This window comes from Oryza brachyantha, chromosome 1, assembly GCF_000231095.2.
Source record: "Oryza brachyantha chromosome 1, ObraRS2, whole genome shotgun sequence".
Taxonomy (NCBI): domain Eukaryota; kingdom Viridiplantae; phylum Streptophyta; class Magnoliopsida; order Poales; family Poaceae; genus Oryza; species Oryza brachyantha.
The window spans coordinates 7,312,140-7,335,131 of record NC_023163.2 but is presented as its reverse complement, the minus strand read 5'-3'; the positions used below and the strand labels follow the sequence as shown (position 1 = coordinate 7,335,131).

Below are 22,992 nucleotides of genomic sequence, written 5' to 3'. Positions count from 1 at the left end.
ATACCCTTTGGTTTCTCAAAGTTCAAGGCATTTGCCCCTATTTTTTCCAAGTTCAATGTATTTTACCCTCCACACTCTATTCTCAATAAATGTTTTCTACTTTCTCAAATTCCAATACAATTATTACTCCGCAAATAAAGCTTTTGTGGGCAATTTTTTGTTTTCAAAGATAAAGGAGTTGTTTAGATGGGACTAAACTTTTTAGCCTTATGTCACATCAAATGTTTGGACATTGATTTGAAGTATTAAACATAGACTAATAAAAAAACTAATTTCATAAATTAGTGGTAATCCGCAAGACGAATTTTTTAAGCCTAATTAATCTATAATTAGAGCATATTTACTGTAGCATCGTATAGGCTAATCATGAATTAATTAAACTCAATAGATTTATGTCGCGAATTAGTCTAAAATTATAGATAGATTTTATTGATAATCTACATTAAATGAGCGTCTAAACATTCGATAAGACCAGGTCCCTTGCCCTAAACACCACGAAAAATCTTCTAGGACAGAGTACATAAAAGCGCGCATTCATATACAGTGCACGGAACAAACCAGAAAGTAAGCAACAAGAATAACACGGTATCAAAAGAATCATTCACTGGTTCAGTTTCACACAAAACCGCATTGAGGGCAGCTTAAAAGTTTGTAAAAAAAAATAAAACGATCATGCCCACTCCGTGTTACAAAACCACAGCTTACAATCAACATATCAAACAAATCACCTCTGCCACGCTCGTGTAAACGGGAAATACCCGTATTTACAGTGTTCCTGATTCCATTTACAACTGCTTGAAGAACTATACATACCATTGGATCTATGCACATCTTTCTTTTGGCTGTGAGAGAGGTCATACTGGCATACAACAAAAACTCTGCACACCAAGGCGCAAACCTGAAAACAGTTGCGCTTCTTTTCTGACATTCAGCAAACTCTGACATCAGTGGTTAGGCTTTCTTTTCCTGAAAACAGACAGTATTGATTGGGTATGAACACCAAGATGGACAACTTTTCAGAGTAAAGGCGTCCATTCATGCAGACAGCAAGCATGGGAGGAAATCTGGGACCTGGGGCACAATAAAACTCTGACATCAGTTGATTAGTCATGACTCACGGGCATCCTGATTCTTGCGCAACAGAAACCAACTTTTCACGTCGGACCTAGCCTTTAAAAGTAAAAAAACGTAGGACTGATCCATTGTGCATTTGTGTTTCTTCACTGTACCACCTCATGATTTCTCCAAACTTTGGAAGGTCTTGTCATTGTTTTGATTGCTCTGACCACTGCTGTAATACTTGTGCATTGTTTGTGCTACATCAAAGTTTCTGTATACATCCCCACAGAAAATAAAGATTCAGCATCTATCATTTGCTCTTCTGTATATAATTGTAAATGCCAAAATTAGCAAATAGCTGATGATATTTTTCTTTAGAAATCAAGAGAAATTAAACAAGAATCAACAAAGTGGTGATATCTGACAAATGAATTGCGGTCAAAAAAATAGTGAAACAGTTAGACATGTCAAACTGAACTGCCATAGATCAGAGGATCCACAAGGTGTGTTTTATGAATTCAAAGAGGAAACGTAAAAAAAAAAATCCGTAAATGACTATGGAAACAAAACAAACAGCTAATCTAGCAACATCAGGGCAAACTACATGTGAATTATAGGCACAATTAAACTTTTTTGGTTTGGCTTTCCACCCATGCAAAACATATCAAGCTCCTTTTGACCAGAATAGCAAGGATTTAGAACAATAAACTTGGGTTTGAAGCTCAAGTTCAGTTTTCAAACCGTTGAAGGGATGGAACCTGATTTAATGTTAACAAAATAATTTGGAGTTCAACATACAAAGGAATAAGTGAGTGAACAGGGGTGTGCCATGTAACTACAGTAAATGACAATATATCAGCAATCTATCAATAAAAATAGCACCGAAGCATAAGCAATGGAAAACGGGCAAAGTAAAAGAGGACCCACATGGCCACTTTCGAGTCTTAATGGTTAGTAGGACATACTATCTCATGGTTCACATGTTAATACTAACAATATAGAATTCTAAATGGCATTGCATAGAAAAACAATAGTTTCATATCTTGCGATCATGGCATACAACTAAATATACTATGTCAGAATTTGCTTTCTAGATATACCAGGTGGATATTGATTAAAAAATAATTCCATTAGGAAGTGTAAAAAATCAAAATAACACAACTAAAGTTAATGCTTGTTACTGTCTAATCTAGCACTCCAGCAGGCAAGCTCCAGCTGGTTCTGTAATATAACCTAGCATGCTTCAAAGTAAATTAAAAGGGAAAGAACATAAACATGCATCCAACTATGCAAGAAGTGCATTTGCTAGTCGTACTGCAGTGACAATAATAATCGAAAAATTCTTGCTCCCAATCAAGTGAATCCAAAGTGCAGCATAATTTGCTGTTACAGAACACAATGGAAACTCTTACACACTAACTTAATTACAAGGAAAATAAACAGAAACGCTGATACCAATAGCAAAATTATCAAAATGAACTAGCAGCTAGTAACACATACCATTGTAGTGTCCGAAAGTATAGCATATGCTTTCCCAATTAGTTTGAATAAATAGTCAGCATCTTTGCGGATCTCATTAGTGATTCTTCTCCATACTGTGTCGTCAATATTTTCACTTCTCACAAGAAAATTACCAGCCTGTACCATATTAATGTTAAAGAAAATGAAGTTTAGAAAGTTATACTGTCATACTAGATGAAAAAGGGATTTAGTATTACTTTGTCTGGATGATGCCTTAGTGCTGCTTTGCGGTATGCCTTCTTTATATCCACATAAGTGCAAGATGGTTCGATTCCTCTACATACAAAAAGGTATAATTCAGATGTACTTCAAATGTAGAGGATAATGAATGGATGGGAAACTTTCAGTAAAGGAGAAGGTTTCTTTAGAACAAATTAATTTGGTCTAAACATGACTGAAAATGTTCTCCTTCTTCCTATTGTAAGGTTGACAATGGAAAAAAAAAAAAACTGTCCTACTTGGATGGTGACGATCGCAATTTCGTATATATTTTTTGAACAGGATGCAATTTTAGTATGGTAGCTGCCCACTTGTATGAGTACGCATGTGTTTGGGATGATTGCGTGAGAATTGGGAAGTGTGAAGGAACTTTTGACAACATGATTTGCCATATAGTCAGAAAGCCCCATTCGATGCACAATATGGCACCATGAATGGTAGCTTGATAAGGTAAGAAACTAAAATACCAGTTTCAAATTACATAAAACAGATTCAACAGTGAACAAGTTACAGGTAAAACATCAGTCTGTATTATAGAATTACATCTCATTCGACAAAACAAATGTGATTTTGTATGTTCAACACAAATTAAAATACTAAAGGGTAGGCACTTACAGTATTAAATAAATATTTAATGAGATCCCCTTCTTGGCGTCCTGCTCCAAAGCAGAAAGCCTAAGATTGGCTCGGTTCAGACTGCTACGAATACCATCTGATTTTTCTGAAAGCATGGCCATATTTTCTTCAAGTTGTCTCTCAAGAAGAGAAATTAACCTATGAAGATCATTCCTCGCCTGATCATAGTCCCTTATAAGTTCATACAGACCAGCTCTTCTAGAAATAGCCTACAGAAATAGAAAGAACAACATGTTGGTATGTCTTTTTTTGCTTTTTCAGGCAGAATTTTATCCATGTAAAAGACTTTGCACATATCGAGCAAAGAAACAAGTGATAGCTCTATTTAAGCCTTATGCAGTAATATATCGTTAATAAAAAATAATGCCCATGCTATGTAGAAGTTATAATGCTGTAGCTCCAGTTAATTGAATCAATTAATAACTCCAAGATACAAGATCAGTACAAAAGTAGAGGGAAATTTTCTTTAGATAAACTAACAAGGAATGGATGAGCTGTCAAAGTAAATTGTAAAAGAAACAAGGACACCATGGCACAACATTAGACAGATGGTTTTGGAAAGGATCTTCAAAAGAAAGAAAATGAAAGAACATTGCTACAGTAACCATTTCAATACAGGAGAAGAATCTTTAACAAACCTTAGCATAATTGGAGTCAACGGCTATAGCTAACGAGCAATCTGCTATTGCATCTAAAATTTGGCCCATTGCCTGGTACGCAGCTGCGCGATTTGCAAAGCAGATTGCTGAAAAACGAAGTGACTCTGTATTGCTTAACAAAGCAGTGGTGTAATGCTCCACAGCCTCTGAATATTTACCAGCTTGAAATGCTTCGTTCCCAGCAGCCTGAAATGAAGCAAACAACAGCTTCAAGCCACTAGTGTGAAATCCTTGAAAATTTTGTCCAGTTCTTTGGGCATCACTATCATATTTGCACATGATTAATATGAGGATAGGGCATGGAAAAATGTTGGATGCCAAGGGAACAATCTATGTTAAAACCTGTGGTCTTGAGAAAAACACATATGTGCTACCTCTGTCATACCATCAGCTAAAACTTAAAATTAAAACAATTCAACAAGACAACCATATGCCATACTTTTAGGCTGAGTAGTTCACAGATTGCGGTGAAGAATGATGAAATTGATTGCTGAGATTTCTTCCCATACCTGTTCAAAGTTTTTTCCACAAACTTAGTGAACTGTATAAGCCACGATGCATGGAATATAAGAAATAAATAAAATTAATAAAGCACTGGTTGAAAAATATTGCCTGCATTCTACAAGAGCTTCCTGCCTGTGCTTCTTTAGAAACTGATGAGCCTCTTCAAGTTTTCCTATGAAAAAATAGGACTTCGCTATAATATAATAACGCCACAATTTCACAGAGCTACTGCAATTGTCAAAGTCGATGATTTTCGAATGCTGACACAGAGAAAGACTATTTTCCGCTGCCAAATGTAGAGTTTCCTCACAAAACCGGATTACTTCTTCATATCGCTGTAACTGTTAAGTCATGGAAAAACCAAGGGTTAACCAATGAAAATATAGCTGATAAATAGAAATGCAAACTTAGCAGTATGGCATGTTCAAGGTAAAATAAATTTACCGTACATACAGACCAGTAACAAAGCTTCTGCTTTCATCATCATCAAATTATCTGAACAAGTACTTATGGACAAAGCATCAGAGATCATTTGTAAGGCACTGGGTATCTTGTCAAATTCCTTTTTTACAAGATATTCCTTGGATAGGAGTACAAAAGTAGATACTTTCTGTCAACAAAAAAGACAAGAACAAACTGATTAGATTGTCAATTGTAACATAACAAAAGTTACATAGCATTTTTATTTGGACAGACGATTCCAGGAAGAAGTTATATAATAGTGTACAAATATGATAAGTTGTTTACTTTACATTAAATAAGATAATTCTCATTAAACGGACAAAATGAATTAAGAATTACTTCCTCTGTCCCAAAATATAAGCGTTTCTAGGATTGAAATTTTGTACCACAACATAAGCATTTATGCACTGATTCCCATGATTTCAATCATTCCAATGATTCCAGAGCCAATTAGATGCTTAGAAAAGGAATCTAATCAATTCAAAATTTAAAAATTAACTACTGAAGTGACTAAAAGAGAACCTTTTGACATTTCCTTAATATATGCTAAACAACCTAGAAATTCTTATATTTTGTAATGGAGGTAGTAAATAGTCAGCTATAAGTCTATTACAGAAAAAGGTAACCAAAAGACTGGTTTAGAAAGCAAACAGCGGAGAAATTACAAACGCGAGTCACAATAAAAGGATGGTACTTTTAAAAAGGTATAGTGAAAATCACTACACAGCACGGGTTGAAGGTAGGTACAGAAACCACTTGGTATATGCATACTTATCATATATGTAAAATTAAGCTATACTCACTTTGTCTGGTATATTCAACGGCATATGAGGGGACAAGTTGGGAGTTTATTAGTTGCATGTAGTGTTGGAGTAAGAGATACATAACATTATGAATCTTTAGGAGATTTATTATATTAACAGCATTTGGATTGAAAATGGATCTGGTGATTGGTTGATGAAATAGAGAAATTTAAATAGCATAAACAAAGAAGATATGATATATTTTCGCCACCAGTGGATTCCCAAAGTTAACAGCTCCTCATAGGCACCAGTACCAGCAAGAAATTTTACATCTCCATCTCCCCACATGCATAAAAGATTACAAATCCTAACTCTTGTTTAATCACTGATGCAACTTGCCCTTAAGGAACAATCCATTATTACTAGCTTATAGGCCTTCATACATAATATCTAGTTTAGAACTTCCCCTGGTCTCTAGTCTACCAAATTTAGATACAAAAATATTTTTATGTAAAATAAGCATGACCTTTTTAAAAAGGAAGTAAAATAAGCGCGAAGAGTTACTCAACAGTTTGCTTCCAGTTACTCACTCTTTTTATCCATAAGTAAAACAGTAACATAGGCATGTTTTCATCAATATTTTTAGAAATCAACAGACTTGTTTACTTTGTGATTACCAAAAATAGTAGAAGCTAAATTTACAAATAGTAAAAGGAAACTTATTTCATAGATTCCAGGATTCCTTGAGATATGCTACAATTAAGAAAATGACAGCACAAAACCACATAATTACTTTCTGCGCTACCTGACTACCTGAGCTTTTTTTATGCCATCAGAAGCCTCTTCCATGATTTTACTATCCAGGCTTTCTGCATGACTGGACTTCAAACATATTTCAAAACCTTTCTGTGCTTCTTCAACATCCCCCAGAGCAAGTAGGCAACTATACCCATTTAGACAAGCACGATAATTAGATCACATAATCTGATAATCACAAGGTTGAATACGTGTATACTAAGGGCAAGAAATATGAGTAACTAAATTAATCATCTAGTTATGCTTGTTGAACCTGTGATGCAGAATTTGATTTCAGCATCATCCCTGAGTTCCACTCCACTCACAGAATATAACTTGTCATGGAGGAATCATTTTTACCTTCATCAAGACTTATCCAGCAATTGTTCTCTAGACTAGAACATGCAAAACTGGCTACAGCAAACCTCATGAATTAACTGACACTATGAAACCATGATCATGTGCCGAAACGCACCCAATAAAGTTTTTTCAACAATTGAGATGAGAAAGAAGTGACTTGAATTAGAAAATCAGAAAGTAAGCCCCTACCTAACTAATAAATTCACTATAAACCATTTAAACCCAGACATAAACTTGTGGCAGCGCCCAAAACCTGGAGGCGGATATAACTGCTCATAATGTTGTGGTGTTGCCAATGATGCATACAAGCACAAAGGACAGACCACAACTGGATTCTTTTAGTAAATATCCTTGACAGTAGAAATGGTAAAGGGCATCGGGTTTGGGGTGAATACTACAGATCAGATTCCATCCAACTCAGTGTTGTTAGGAAGAGCTGTAGCAGCTAACATCTGTTGTCCCACTCAAGCCTAGACACAGTCCATTGTCACCCTTAGGAAATTTTGGCCATATCTGTATTGATTGGTCTCCAAAACTCAAAAGATGGCACACTAATATATGTAGTGTGTTTTGGCTAACGATCATGATTCCATAATGGTACTTAGCTAATACAAAAGTATACAGCTCTTTGAATAAATGACACAAACACAAAATTTAGTTATGTGGTGCTTGAATCAGTAAGGCTAACAACATGGTACCATCCTGCAAGTTGCAATATCACTACGATAGTACAGCGTGTCACAGTTTTGACCTTGAACTTTACAAATAAAGGAAGCATTTATTTACTTTCAAAAACAAGCAATTAGTTCATGTTTTCTTGATATTTTTTTCTATGATAAAATATATTTATGTTTTGATGCTCAATAAATCTTTTTACGAATTTATTATGCAATTTCAATAGTTTGCTAGAAAGACAATAAGAGTATGAAAGTCAGTATATGGGCTACTTCATCGAAAGCAAATCCCTAGCCTTTTATCTTACTTGGCAGCTCTGACTTGAGCCTTCAGAAAGCTGGAATCAATATCAGTGGCTTTTCGACAATCAGCAAGGGCCTCTCTCATCCTACCAAGAGACATCCGAGTAGCTGCACGATTGCTGTAGCACAGCATCAATGATTTCCAAGAAGCTTCATTCAAGGAAACAGAATTAATTCCATGGGTATAGCACTCCTCGGCCTTAGCTAACAGGCCTTCAGCATATGCTTGGTTTCCCCTAGTGCACAACAAACAATTCAGCTTAAAAAGCACCAAAGCCAAATATCACAAAATATTGAAAAAGGAAATATTGTACGGTTGTTTGATCACATTTAGATTTTTTTTGATCGAAACACAGTGGGATCACATTTGGAATTGTAGAATACCTATTTCTGAATCAGGTTGATCGATATACAATGTTAGGTATATCATTTGTTCAATCATGGAAGGCATGAAAATACTCCTATATTATTGCTTAAAGGATTGTCCTTCTCCTAATGAACATAGTGCTACATCTAAGCCAAAATAACTAAATAACACCAGTCAAAGAAAAATATATTCGCAAAATTTACAATAGCAAAACACTGTAAGGGATACTGCATGTCAGCACATATAAAGAGTAACCATAAGTTAAAAGAATTTGAGAAAAAAATTGTTGCTGAAAAGTTATTAAAATAAAGGAACATGTATACAGGCCAAACATGTATGATTGAAAAGACTCTGACTAAAGACAAAAGCTTATTTGAGAACCTTATACGCCATGTTTCACAGTCTTCATGATGTTCAAGGTTTTCCTTAAATGCTGGTCCTGTACTCATTTTAACTGTTTTAGGATCTGTTTTGTTGTATTTGGTCCATTGAGCAGGTAATTCTGTGTATTGCTGCCTTAAGATTTCTGAGTGAGCTAGACTAATGGCAGATGTTGGGTGGCTTTGGATAGAATTAGCATGATTACTCATTACTCCCATTTTTTTCTTGTTATGTCGTCTTTGTGACTGCAATATGCTCTGATCAAAAGTTGATGCCGCAAATATGAAATCAGATTGACTAGAACTTTCCAAGTTTGTCATGGAAGTAAAAACTGTTCTATCATGGTTACTCTCTTTTTCTTGCAGACTAAAGCAGTTAGCATCTTCTTCCTTTGTGCCAGAGTTTCCTTTACTGGTATCAGAGTCCTCTCGTCTGAAGTTAGTGGCTTCCTTCAAATGCACTTTTACTCCTGGAGCTGCTTTCTGATCGTTTGTAAAGAGTGGCTGCAGTACTTGCTGAGTTGAGAACTCTTGTTTAACTGTTCTTTTATTCATGCTCACACCCTTAACCCCACCATATTCTCTTGATGCTGCATTGTGGTCACGTACAGCAAAGGATTGCTCATCAAACAACCCTAAATCTCCAAGTTCTGACACTTGTATTCCAGTGCTTTGTCTTTCAGTAGACATCTTTGTGGAAGAAACCTTTGCACTACCATCTTGAGCTTCAACGCCAAAAGGTGAAACACTTGAAGCTTTTTCTGTAGGGGAAACTCCATAACGATCCCTCATACTTGAACCACACGCATGCTTTGCACCCTTCAAACTGGACTCAGTACATCCATTACCTTTGGCAACTGAGGCATCATGCCGATCAGAACCAAATGCTACATTATTTTCCCCCTTCTTAATTTCAGTTTCTGATATCTTTGTAGTGAACCCCCTTTCCTCAGCATTCTCACCAAAAACAAAGGCAAACTTATTCTCCTTGCTATCATCACCATCTGCAGAAATTTTGCCTGAATCCTTTCTGAAGCTGACTTGACCAGCACAATCTTCGGCAGACAAGTGATCCCCATCCTTTCCAAATTCGGTAGTAAAATTTTGTCCAGAACAAAGAGATGGACGAACCACTTGACCAACTAATGAGCAGCTACTCTCTGTACTCTCACATCCCATTGCTTCAGAAGGGACTCCAAGCCCTTCACCACGCCGCCCAAGCTCAATACACGGGCTCAAAACCGGATGCATGTTCATCTCCGGCGCTGAGCCATTTCCCCTAGAAACATCAGCATCGCCTTGCCTGCTGCCGGGATCATCTAAGGTGAGCTCCCCCACTATTGCTGAGAAGCTAGACGACGACGAGGCCGTGCCGGATCCAAACGAGAAGCTCCTCCTCATATCCGACGCCCCAAACACGAAGCTAGACTCGCTCGACGAGCTCCATGAGCTCGCCGGCGGCGAACACCCGTCCACGTCGACGGTGCTGGACGCGGTGTCCCCGCCGCCGATGACGACGAGGCCCGAGGGAGCGCGCGATCCCGCAGCCCGCGCGTATCCGGAGACTGCGCCTCGCCGCAGTCCGTGTCCGAACGGGAGATCGGCGCCGAGGCGGCGGCTCGAGGAGGAGGAGGACGCGGCAACGGGGTGGTCCGACGACCGGAAGGGCGCCGCCTGCCGTCGCGGCTTGGCGGCGCGGGGGTGCCTGGGGCTCGCGACGGCCGGGATGGTGGGGAATGGGGCCGACGCGGCCATCGGATCGGCGGCCGGATCCATCGCCGGCGGCGGCCGCCGCGGCTCGTTGTCGGGAGGGGCTGCGGGGTGGGGCCACGGACAGATAAAGATGAAGAAGAAGAAGAAATCAAAAGGCGAAATGGATTTAATCGATTATCGGTATGTGTACTTGTGTAGTGTACATCATCGTCGTCCCTATCAGTTTATTTTAAACAATTTTATTTATGGAAAAATCGGTATCAAAATATAAATAAAAAGTTGAGGTATGAAAAGACAGGTTCATGTTCCTTTGGACAGCTCGGGGTGGGGAGAACGTGCCGCAATTGATACCGTAATAAACCAATCCTTCATGCATGTCTAATGTAAAACATTTTAAATAAATATTAAACACTACCAAATTGCTCCTAGGTTGTAATGGAATTTTACATTTTAAAAATATCATATTAAAAAGCAGAGTACAAATAAAAAGAGGAGGCATTATAAACTTTAAAACCCAGCAAAAATAAAAGCCTATGTGACCTTAAAACTTAAAAGAAAGCCCAAAAGCCCCTCACTCATTCCCTCCCCCTCTCACGATTTGACGGCGGAGTGGCTAGTATGGGCGCACGGCATAAGGAGGGACGGCCGGTGTTGTGCTAGCAGCAACGGCGATGGCGGCGGCGAGGAGGGATGACTAGCGGCAGAGCAGGGTGGTCGTCGATGGGGCCTCTCACTCCCCTCCTCGTGCTGGAGCAGGCGGTGGCGGACATGGTAGGTGCGGCGGTGGGGCAACCCGAGGCGATTGGTGGCGGGGCTGTCATTGGTGGGTAACCTAGGGCAGCGAGCGCGGCAACAATGGGACAGTCAACAGTTGTTGGCGCGGCGGTAACTCGGGACAACAACCTGGCGACACGACGGCCGACATCGCTGCCCTCCTACAGCAACCTAGTGGCACGACGGCCAGCGTCGTTGTCCTCCTTCGGCGATGAAGGGTTGCTCAGCCCTGCTCTCCTCTCATTGCATTGTTTTTTGGTTTTGGCCCAAACGGTTGTGTGGCCCATGTGTCATTGACTCTAGTGGTGGCGACAGATTTACTGCCATCACCACTAAAGTATTTTTAGTATGGTATAGATACAATAAAAACGTCAAGAGATAATTTAGTATATGAAGAGTTTTTGTATGATTTATATTTTAGATAACAAACTGGGAAATACAGACAGTCATGTAAATAATAAAAAAGAAAGTAACTAGAACAAAAAAAAGGCTAGAAATTCGACAGGTACTGATTTTAATCCATTTGATTAAACCAATGGACCCGAACCAACTTCATACAAAGGGTTGAAGATTGTCTAACTTGAAACAGCACCACGGATCCCAAAGCATCAATAATTAGATCCATGTTTTGAGCTATTGACCAGGTGGAAATAGCTCATGATTAGACGGACGACCTGACGGAGACATTCTTCCATTCATATTTTCTACCGGCCGGTTAGATTGATCTTTGCAGTTCTGATGGAAGCTGCACAGCATACATCCAACGAATTTGATTTAGCTAGGTGTTGCAACTCCATCAATTCTTCCTTGCTGTACTTTATTCTTTCATCTGTCATGAAAATGCAAACTTTCTGTCAATATATTCTTAATTGCACGTCTTAATCTGATATGTATTCCTAACTGAAAGAGAAATTCAGAGAAAATTATTCACCTACAAAGCAGATATCAGCAAGTTTTGCTTTTGCTACTTTTGATTTTACCTGTTGAGGTTGCCTAGACTTCCCAAGTTGGGAGGTACCACCACAATTTTTCTCAAGTTCCGGTATAAGTTCATGTCTCAATTCAATCAAAGGGTGATACACTGATACCTACAAAATGCTGAAATTCCATCTCCTGTTAAGATCCAGCAGCCACTTAAATCCAACACACGAAGCATGGCAGGGGGAACAAACTTTAGAAGCCCAGAGCTGGACAATATATTCCCACAGAACCCAGGATGTACCAAATTTGAGGCAGAAGACAGTGCATGCAAGGCAGGATCAGACAGGAAATCACTTTTAGGAACAAGTATTTCAGTGCTCTAAGGGATGCTAAGGGAGCTATAACATTATCTGTCAGCTGTGTATCATCCAAATTCAGGCTTTCCAGGTATTTAAGTTCTTCAAGTGCAGACATAGATAATATTTTCTGAGTTTTCGATCATGAAACCTGTCATATGATACAAATGTGTTACTCCAAGATAAGGTGAATTGGTATTATACAGAGAAATATTAGATGTTGGGCAAGAGAATCTTAACCTTTGATACACGTGTGACTTACGTTTAAAATTCTGAGTGAAGGCATCATGCTTATGTATAATAAAGCAGAATCATCAATTTTTGTATGAGCTAAAGAAAGGGTTGTCAGACTTGGAGCTGTTCCTGCCAGAACACATAGTGCTTGAGAAATTACTTCGGTATTACTAAGGCTCAAAAATTTTAGGTTCATTCCAATATCTGCAATATATTCGATTACATCATTAGTTATTCTGTTGTAGCTGAGGTCCAAATGCTCTAGATTCTTCATATTTTCCAAGCAATACAAGTTGCTTAAAGAGCAACTGGACATGTCCAAGTATGTCAACAAACTTGGTAAGATGCTTGAAAAAACTTCAGCAATGTTGCCAAATGATGCTCCGGAGATTACATTTTTTTCCAGATGAATAAGAACTTTGGTATCCCATTGCAAATAGAATGAAATTGTGCAGTTACTCATATTTAGAGACCTCACGGTAGGAAGAATTGGCAAACATGCCACACGGGTCCAAGAAAGATTTAAGAAGCTCAAAGATGTAAATGCATTAAGAACAGAAGCTCCCTTGTTAGTAATTTCACTGCCCCATATATCCCATTTTAAGTACAAATATAATGGTACTACATGCATGGTGCAAAGCATATATATTGTTAGCTAGCTCAATTATTAGTCAAAAGTTTAAATGTTGACTTTGCAGAAAATAAGGATATCTTACATTTTAAGAGGCATATAGGTTAAAAAAATAGAGATCTTCCAAATCAGGATAATTATTTAAAAATAAAATGAAATGCAGCTACAACCATAGAGTGATACAACATGCATATATCATCATGCAGCTCACTCTAATGGGTATAATTTCACAATCAAGAGGAAGACACAACCATATCAGCAAGTCAAATTGAAGAGAAGTGAGCTGGAGCAACTTAGGTCAAATTGAAGAGAAGAAAACAAGCCTAGAGGAAGACAGCGGATGTCAGCGGAAGTGTTGACTTTATTGACCATACTTCCCGGTGCCTTCAGGCAGTTGATGAGTCAGGCTGTTCATGTCCAGACTCCAGTTCCTTATGAAAAATATTATGGCAATGCATGAGTTGATTCATGGGGAGTATCTTAATAAATCAAATATCTATTACATATTCGACTAACAAGAAAGAGGCACTAGGTTGTCCTTCAAAAGAAGTGTAGGCACTATGTGAAAACAAATTGCAATCTAACAGAAAGAACACTATCATTCTATTAAAAGATCTTACAAGGGCAGTAATCAAACAAGCAGCCCAATTGAATTTGAGCGACCAATGACCACCCAATATTCACATCATATGCCAAATAATATGAAAGATATTAGTTAGCGCCATTGGAATCCCAATTGAGACCAAAGTGGAAAAAAACTGTGGTAGCATCTTTTAAGTTGAAGGCTTTCAAACCGCTAAATTTAGCAACAGAAAGTCTTTTCAATCATCAACATCCCAACTCAGCTCCTCCTCATCTTCTACAGAACTAAATCGCTTCCGAACATCCTCAACTTTTCTAGGAGGGCTCGACCGTGGACCAGCTCCTTTCTTCTCATCTTCATCACCAACATCCTCAATCTCCTCCCAGCTAAGCTCTTCCTCCTGTGCAGATGGATGAGACACCACTGAGAATTCACTCTCCTTAGGTGAGTTACCAGCGTCGATCTTCTCTTCTCTGTCCATGTCATTGCTCGACTTTGTTATCGCTGTTTTCTCCTTAGATTCACCATTATCATCATTCCCAGCTGCCAGAGTCATCTCCTTGTTATCTGAAACATCTGCGACTCGTTGTTGTTCATCTTGTAACTTGTGGCTAGCACGCTCCTCAATTCGCTCTTCTTTATTTATCATGGTGTTGGCACCTTCTTCATGATCAGCATTGCCATCGTCCTCATCATCATCCACATCCCAGCTGAGCTCTTCCTCATCCTCCTTAGACATTGCCCTGGTCACAAGTTTTGTGCGGACATCCTCCGCTTGCCGGAGCTTATCAACAGCAAAAAAATACCGGCACCAGAACATGTCATACTCTACCACCGATGGCACAAGCCTCTCCACAAAGCTCTCTAGCCCGGGGCTCTCCCGGAGCACACCCTCAATCTCTTCTTTTCTCTCGTCGATTCTGAATGCGTCTTGCCACTTAGCGAACCCATCTGCATCCTCTGGCTCCTCAGTGAAGGTGGCAGGATCGGCGCGCAGCGCCAGCACCTGCGCCTCGAAACGGGTGTACTTCTTGGACGGCAGCGACGCGCGCCATGAGGCGCCGGAGGCAGACTCGGAGGGGTGGGAGGAGCCGTCCACGCCACCATCTTCGCCTTCTGCGTCCGCGGATCGGAGGGCCTCGTTGGCGTGCGAGAGGAGGACGGCGGCGGCCGCACCGAGGTCGTCGACGGCCTGGCCGACGGACTCGAGCCTGTCGGAGGCAGCGGAGGCGCCGGCCTCGAGCGCACCGGGAAACGCCGCGGCGGCCCGCACGGCCGCGGCACGGAGGGAGGCCGTCTCGAGGCGGAGGCCCGAGCCGAGGTCCTGGATGTCGCGGCGGTAGCCCTCGAGCACCGACTCCGACCGCGACGCGAACGTCTGGATCAGACCCCCGATGCTCCCCCAGGCGCTGCCGGAATCAGCGCCTTCCCCTTCCTCCCCTTCCGCCGCAGCCGCAGCCGCAGCCGCATCCTCCGCCTCGGCTAGCTGGCTGTTCACCATCCGCTGCTCCTGTATGTCCTCCGCCAACGTCTTGATCAGGCCCCCGAAGCCCCTCCAGGCGGCGCCGGAATCAGCGCCTTCCCCTTCCTCCCCTTCCGCCGCCGCTGCCGCCTCCGCCTCCTCAGCTTCCAGCTGGCTATTCACCCTCCGCTGCTCCTCTATCTCCTCCGCCAACGTCTTGATCAACCCACCGAAGATCCACCCGCCGCCGCCTCCGTCACCCTCCTCCGCCGCCTCCCCCTCCCCCTCTCCCTCTCCCTCTCCCTCCCCACCCGCCGCCTCTCCGCCATCCTCCTCCCCCTCGCCCTCCTGCGCATCCCGCTGCCCCTCAATCTCCTCCGCCAGCGTCTTGATCAGCCCACCGAAGCTCCACCCGCCGCCGGACTCCGCCCCCTCCCCGTGCTCCCCCGCCGCTTCCTCCCCGCCCTCCTCTCCCCGCTCTCCCTCACGCTCGCCGGCGGCGGCGGAGAAGACGGAGCTGAAGAAATTCATCGGCGCGTGCGAATCGGAGCTCGGATTTGGAATTTGGATCTAGGAGTGGAGGCTGCGGCGGCGGGACTGGAAGAGGTGGTGGCGTGCGTGGCCGTCGGGGGGATAAATCGGGGGGAGCCGCTCCGCCCGCGACAATGAAGTGTGGGGGCCACGTTGGATGGGCCCCAGGTTCAGTGAAAAGGTGGGGGACTCAACCAGCGGTGAGTAGTAGTGGATGGTCGGTTTGGTGCAATGCGATCTGGACGCGAAGGTGGACTCCGTTTGTATGGAGTAGAGATGGCAATAGGACCCGAGATCCGATGGTTATTTACTCTGTTAGGGTATGGATATGAGTTAAATATATTATTCGTAGGTAAGTAATTGGACAATTACTTTTACCCGATGGGTACGCGGGTATGAAAACGTTCTTATAATCCCCACACCCGTTTACCCATGGGTAATAAATACCCGCAAATTTAAATGCATGTCATGGTCTAATATCAAATTATCCTAGCCTAATTAACCAAAACCATAGGTATTTAAACAATCCATATCTTTTTCACCACACTATATGAATATGTGATGTCCTAAGTATCTAGTGTCTATGTAATATACTATATGGAAACTGTGATATTTAGATTGTTTTGAACTTTTGCGGGTATATGGGTGATCCGACGGGTAAGGTTTACCCAAGCGGGTATGGATATGGGAAAATTTTCTTACCCGTGACAGGTATGGGTGTTTTAATGGTATAAATTTTTACTAGTGGGTATGGGTATAAGATAACAATATCTTATGGTATTTACCTATTACCATCCCTAGTATGGAGCTTTGCCTACCCTAGCAGGTATGGATCCACTCGGATTTTGTCTACCCTAGTGGATGAGATGAGTGGGTAAATTTGAAATATTTGGTGTGATTTTTCATTGGAAAGAGAATATAGGAGTGCATTTTGCACCGTTAGACATATAAAATCTAAAATTCATGACTTTTACATCGTGATTGTTTCAATCCGGTAAAATATCATGTTCCAAACTAAAGTTATTTTAACACTAACCTGACTTCTAGTATATCATATAACCTATTCGGAGTAACCTTTAACCTCTGGCTTGGTTGTTCCGTTAAGGATGTTTATAGGTTTGTTCATAGTCATCTCCCTAAGTGATAGACTTTAGCTTTTATTGTTGTAATCTCCTGCATAAGGATGTGTTCTTTTTGGTCCTAAGATGTATATTATTTCTCGGTTTTTACGCGCACACCTTTTTAACCGTTAAACGGTATATGTTTTGTAAAAAGTATATATATATATATATATAATATAAGAGTTTATTATATGATATTCCTAAAGTAGATTCAACTATTTATTAACTAATTTCATCATTTACACCATTAAATAGCTTTCAACAATTAGATAATCTTTTGTTTTTCATTTTTCATCCATAAAAGAACACAATCTAAGTGATAGACTTAAATTGTTATTATGATCTTCTCTTATACTTAGATTGTTCTTTTAGTCCATGAAAGATAATATATTATTTGGTATTTTGATAGTTATTTAGTATAAATGATAAAATTAACTACTATAAAATTGAAAATCTATTCTACAAAGGTGAGACGATGAAATTTTATATAGAAATATTTTATAAAAAATATATCATTTAACTATTTAGAAAACGTGCGTGCAAAAACTGAGAAATAATCAATTAAACGAACACATCCATCCTGTTCATCGTCGTCGCCCGCGTCGCCTGAGCTCTGTGTTTGCCGCCACACCTCCTCTCATCCCCCACCACCACGCCCCATCTCTTATCCTCCTATATACCGTCACCATCGCCCGCCAGTGCCATTGATTGCTCAGTTGCTAAGGTTGGTAACGAACGGGTTGGCTAAGAACGGCCCCATCCCCGCCCCTAACTTCCTCTCCTGGCCCCAGTCTCAAGGCTGGAATTAGGGCTGAATCATCCCCTGACCCTGAACAGGACCCCGCAAGTAGAAGGCGGCGGCGGTGGCCGGCGCGGCCGAGCGGAATCGACGACGAGGCCGGCCGAGGCAGAGTCAACGACAAGGATAGTTGGGTAGCGCGACGACAAGCTCGGCAATGGTGCTATGGGGCGATGACGAGGACAATCGACTGACACGATGGCGACGCATCGGCGGCTAGGGTGGGGGCTGAGTTGTTGTAGTAGGGTTTGTATTATATATATACTCATGTGATAGTGGCCTTGTTGAACCTTTTTTTGCAATGGACTGGCTTTTGAAGGGGCTAATAAAGAATTCAGATCCTCGCTGGTGAATTCTAATCCCTGTCCCGGGGTCTTCCCTAGCACGACCCCGTTTAGGAAACTGCCAATCCTATCGGTTGCTCTGCACCACGACCCGCAATCATCGCCCGCCTATCGCTGTCGACCAATGCTCGTCTGCCGGCCAAGAACCTTGCTGTCGTCGGCTCGTCGCCAAGTCGCATTCCCCACAGGTCCCTAGTCAGGGCCGAGGATCCACAGGGTAATAAATGAGGGTCATCTATCATAAGAGCGAGTGATAAATTTGTTACTCCCTCTATCCCATATAATATGAGATTTTGACTTTCTATTTGTAATATTTGACCACTCGTCTTATTTAAAAAAATTTGAAAATATTATTTATTTTGTTTATTATTAAAAGTAGTTTAAGTATTACTTATAAATTTTTATATTTGCAGTAAATTTTTGAATAAGACAAGTAAATAGTCAAAATCCCATATAATATGAGACAGAGGAAGTATCATCTAATCTTAAGAGTGGCAAAAAGTTAAGAGCATCTCCAACAGCTCATCTATCTCATCCTCCACCCTAGAAATAGAGAATGAAGAGTAAAAATTAAGCTTCAGCAGAACAACTATCTCATCATCTATTTTTGGATATCATCCATATTAGAAGAGAGAAACTCTATATTTAGATGTTCTCTCTCAAATCCTCCAAATAGACATAGAGGATGTCATATATATATATATAGATGATCTGCTAAAGTACAAAGGAATATAAAGGATGAAAGTGTTTTAGATGATCATCCAAATAAAAACATAGATAATTAAATATAAATGAGCTGTTAGGGATACTCTAAGCGCACATCAAACAGCGGGGGACCCCAACCCAAATCAAGTGAACCGTGACCGGTTTGGTCGAGCCGCTCACACCAACACACCAGTAGAGTCGAGTCGATCGAGCCCGCGGGTTTCAAAAATTTCTCCAAAATCTCGCCCTCACTCTCCCACCTTTGGCTCCCCCTCCGCTCGGTTCCTTCCGTCGCCGCCGCCGCCGCCGCCGACGACGACACCGCCGCCACCAGCCAGGGCGACAGAACAGGCCATCGAACCGACCTGCAGGTTTCGAAACTTCCCCCAAACTGCCCTCTTGTTACTCGCCCGCTCCATCCTACGCACACTTCCCCCGGCTCTAGAAGCTTCCAGAATCTAGCCCCCCCTCCCCTCTCGCCCACGCCGATGGAGCCGCTCAACGCCAAGCTCTACGACAAGTACAACGCCCTCAAGGTACCTCCCGCCCCGTTCCGCCCGAGTCCCGACGCGTCGTCTCTTCCCTACCTGTGGATACAATTTCTTAACCCTCTCTCTCTCTCTCTCTCTCTCTCTCTCTCTCTTTTTTTTTTTTTTTTTTTTTTTTTGCGCCCGCCGCTTCGTTGTTTGCAGAAGCGGAAGCTGCTCGACGAGGGGCTGGAGCAGAAGCGGGACGCGGACATGAAGGAGCTCCACCAGGGTAAACGCGAGGCGAATTTCGTCGGGGTTTCTTTTTTTTTTTTATGGGAACGGTTCAAGACTTGGGGATATGTTGCGTCTCTTGGAATTTCCGTCAGGTTGTGATTTTGCCCGTGTTGTTGTTTTCGGATGATGCAGCCCTGAAAGATTGGATCAGCGAGCTCCAGAGCGAGAACGAGCGCCTCATAGCCCAGCTGTAAGATTGAATGCTCCTGCGGGGATAGGGCTGTTACGCGTTCATGCTGATTTGGGGTTTGCTGTATGGAGGAAATTACGCCTGACCTGTTGATTTCTGTTCTTTTGTTAATTTGTTGATGGCAGGACCCAAAAGGAGCAGCAGCTTGTGGAGGCCAAGACGCTTTTACTTGATGAAACTCGGAAGAGTAAGAATTCTTTCAATAGTTAATAATTCTAAGAAAAATGGTTGGTAGTGTAGTGCAAGTATAAACCATGCTTATATAGAGGTAGAAGTACTGATCTTCATTTTTGGAAGTGGATGGAAATAATCTCTTCCGGTTGAAACTTGAAAGTACTATTTGGTTGACACATATAGATACCTCTTAAATCAACACTTTATCTTCAATTATGATCTGCATTGAAGGCAACTCACACATGTGACTTATTTAATGCTTGTAAATAAGCAGCGTTGTAGTCATGACTCATGACCTAACCAATCCTTTCCCAGTAGTGCAAGAAAAAACTTATTTGCACAAATTTAAAAATACTGTTTTGTAACTGTGTGAGTGATTCTATTTATATCTTACTTGGTCAGTTACCATTCTAGAAAGTAGCCACCTGAAGTTTTGATCCCCTTTAAATGTGAAATTTAGATTGAAAGTAGATTAGCAAGATGCAGACTCAACCTGAGGTATTGGTTAAGCAAGTTGAACAAAAACAGTGAATGCTATCGGCATACATTGTTGTCAGGTCTAGAAGGATGACACTGGGATTTCAACGACTGATCATGGGAGCTGTGATGTGCTTGCTGTTGATGAGACAAGTGGTATTTTACCTTCTTGCTAAGATGCAGCTGGCTTTGCATGGAGACCTGGGAAGGGATATTAGTAGTATGATATTAGTTAGTTGTGGCATGTTTTGGTTACTGACTTATTTTCAGCCCTAATGGTGTCAATTGAGTCTTCGTAGGTTCTTTTCCTCCATATTATGAAGTATGTACTTTGTAGATGGTCCGAATTCTGTGCATATTAAGTTGGTGTTAATGAAGTTGACTTAGATTCAATTTTGTTTACAAACATGCAGCAAAGGAGCTTAATAGTGAAATATTGAACCTTCAGTGTGTCCTGGCTGAGAAGAACGACCATCATGCAGCTAGTGGGTCCCCTGCCACAACAACTGAAACGATTCTAGGGAATCAAACTCCAATTTCACCTACAATGAAGACAGCAAAGTCAAACAGCAGGAAGAAAAATATGCGCTCCATTGAAAAAACTAGTGTTCCTCGTAATGGCTTTCAGGAGGAAGGAAGATATGTAAGTTTTTCATAACAGTTGAACTAAGTAGTACATATTAGTAATGTACAAGTATGCAGAGCAAATGAGTATTTTGAGCTCTATTCTAATCTCAGTTTATGATTTGGATTGATTTTGTAGCTTGATTGCTGTACAAGACATATGGGCATCTCAGGTTAGTGTTAATATACAGGCAGTTATTGCTTTGCTCCATGCCTGTAAATTGTTTCAACTTAGAAGTATGTTGTTTGCAGGGAGTGCGACAGAAGAAAGCTCTAGTACCTGTATGTTTCATATGCTGACTGAATCAATAGTTGGCATGAAATTTTCAGTGCAGAACAAAACAGAAGGGTTTTCACTTTCTGTCTCTCATGAAGCTAGTGGTAATTGGAACATCAAATTTCATTCGTGCTATTGTTTTTGTCACATCATAGTGCTGGAATATCACATCATAGTCATTATTCTTTATGTTTAACTTGTGTTCTTTTCTCTTTCACATTCATTTGATTTTGCATATAGCCCCCTACATGTTGCCAAGCAGTGTTCAAACAAACAGTTATTCAAAGTACTGGCTTCTTCAACCTGAAAAAAAAACAGTTCTTTGAACCACCAAAAGTGTTGTGTGAATGCATATTCTAATGCTTTAATATCTTTATCAAGAATGGCACGCATCTCTTGCTCTCTCTTTTTTGAGAGGGTACACATCTCATTGAAGCCCAGCCATTTTTAGCTGAACATGTATATCAGCACAGTGTGTAGTGATGTGTACAGAACCTGAGGATCATGTCACCAATGTTTTCAGTTCAGGATTTATAACTTTGATTCGGTTACCATACTGTTAGAATATTTGATTGGTTATCATATCACGTGTAAGGAACCAATTACATTTCTAACTGAACTGTTCAAACTGTTGTAGGTTACAATTTCACTCTCACATGGGTAGACCAACCCGGTGGTGGTGAATGGTCATATCAGTACTCCTCATTGGGCACCCTGGACCGGATAGCTATGGGCTGGATGAAACAAGAGATAAAATTCAGCACAACCATGTGCCCTGTGTTTTTTCAGCGCATTTCGCGCATCCTCAGGCAAGGCTAAGCTCAACCGGAGGCCTTGTTTGAACATAGTTTAGTTTATGTACTGAACTTTGCTGGAGAGCTGACTGAAACCGACTAGTTTTAGAGCTGCAATGAAGCTTTCGTTTGCCGTTCGGTGTTCCTGCTTTTAACATAGCAATAAACAAGTGATTCTGGGTGTTAAGTTGCTGTATGTCTATGTATTATAGTAATTTGAACTTTGATAGTTCTAAAACGAATAATCTTGACATGGCTGTCCAATGTACTATCCTAATCCGGTCCTGTTTGGAGGTTTAAGAATATGAGAAGCGGTTGGTGAGACCAACCTATCAGATTCTGGAAATTTTTTGTTTTCCAACTTCATTTTCTGGATTCTACAAATATAGATTCTTGGAAGCTGATTATTGTTTAGGAGAGTTCCTAACTTCTAAAAATTATGTGAGAAGCTGTTGCTGCTGAAAGTTCCCCAAGCAGGTCCTTTTGAGTTTTGAATGGGTGCTTGTGGGAAATGGCTTGGGCATGTTACAATGACAATAATTGGATTAATAACCGTGCTGAATAACACTTCATCCATTCTAAGCTATTATTAGATGTAATATATCGTAGCACTATGAATTTAAGTATAAGTTTTTAGCACTAGTATATGTCATATCTAGTACAGTTGCTACTGGAACCGAGGGAGCACTTTGCAAGTTTTTTGAGCTAAGCGTGAACACCGTTTTGCTGTTCTGCAAAGCATTTGCTAATTGTATTTACCTGTCTGAAACGTTGTCAAAATTTGTTATAATTACGTCGAAAGAGCAGGTGGGAGCAATTAGAGAGCCAAAATGTGG

The 22,992-nt window shown here is 41.0% G+C and overlaps 3 protein-coding genes and 1 pseudogene across 4 annotated transcripts; 1 reads left to right on the top strand and 3 right to left on the bottom strand.

Moving 5' to 3' along the window:
• Positions 1-591: 591 nt before the first annotated feature.
• Positions 592-10,494, bottom strand: LOC102708842. Of its 2 annotated transcripts, none has more exons than XM_040522295.1 (11): positions 8,684-10,494; positions 7,941-8,171; positions 6,617-6,746; positions 5,056-5,208; positions 4,707-4,939; positions 4,534-4,603; positions 4,074-4,280; positions 3,415-3,644; positions 2,778-2,856; positions 2,560-2,697; positions 592-1,381 (listed from the first exon to the last, which is right to left on the bottom strand). In XM_040522295.1, exons 1-11 carry the CDS (start codon positions 10,456-10,458, stop codon positions 1,370-1,372), a joined length of 3,258 nt encoding a protein of 1,085 aa, XP_040378229.1. In that variant the 5' UTR covers positions 10,459-10,494; the 3' UTR covers positions 592-1,369. The 2 variants fall into 2 exon arrangements, with proteins under 2 accessions (XP_040378229.1, XP_006644051.3); XM_006643988.3 differs by having other exon boundaries at positions 592-1,330; positions 8,684-10,493.
• A 1,106-nt stretch (positions 10,495-11,600) lies between these two features.
• Positions 11,601-13,311, bottom strand: LOC107303468 (annotated as a pseudogene).
• Positions 13,312-13,657: 346 nt separating this feature from the next.
• On the bottom strand, positions 13,658-15,945 carry LOC102702901 (BSD domain-containing protein 1-like). Its single transcript, XM_006645696.3, has one exon. It carries the CDS (start codon positions 15,885-15,887, stop codon positions 14,133-14,135), a length of 1,755 nt encoding a protein of 584 aa, XP_006645759.2. The 5' UTR covers positions 15,888-15,945; the 3' UTR covers positions 13,658-14,132.
• Positions 15,946-19,079: 3,134 nt separating this feature from the next.
• Positions 19,080-22,473, top strand: LOC102708379. The gene is made up of 8 exons (XM_006643986.3): positions 19,080-19,392; positions 19,549-19,615; positions 19,753-19,810; positions 19,936-19,997; positions 20,875-21,104; positions 21,225-21,258; positions 21,338-21,466; positions 22,000-22,473. The coding sequence occupies exons 1-8, from the start codon at positions 19,345-19,347 to the stop codon at positions 22,179-22,181; spliced, it is 810 nt and encodes a 269-aa protein (XP_006644049.1). The 5' UTR covers positions 19,080-19,344; the 3' UTR covers positions 22,182-22,473.
• Positions 22,474-22,992: the final 519 nt, after the last annotated feature.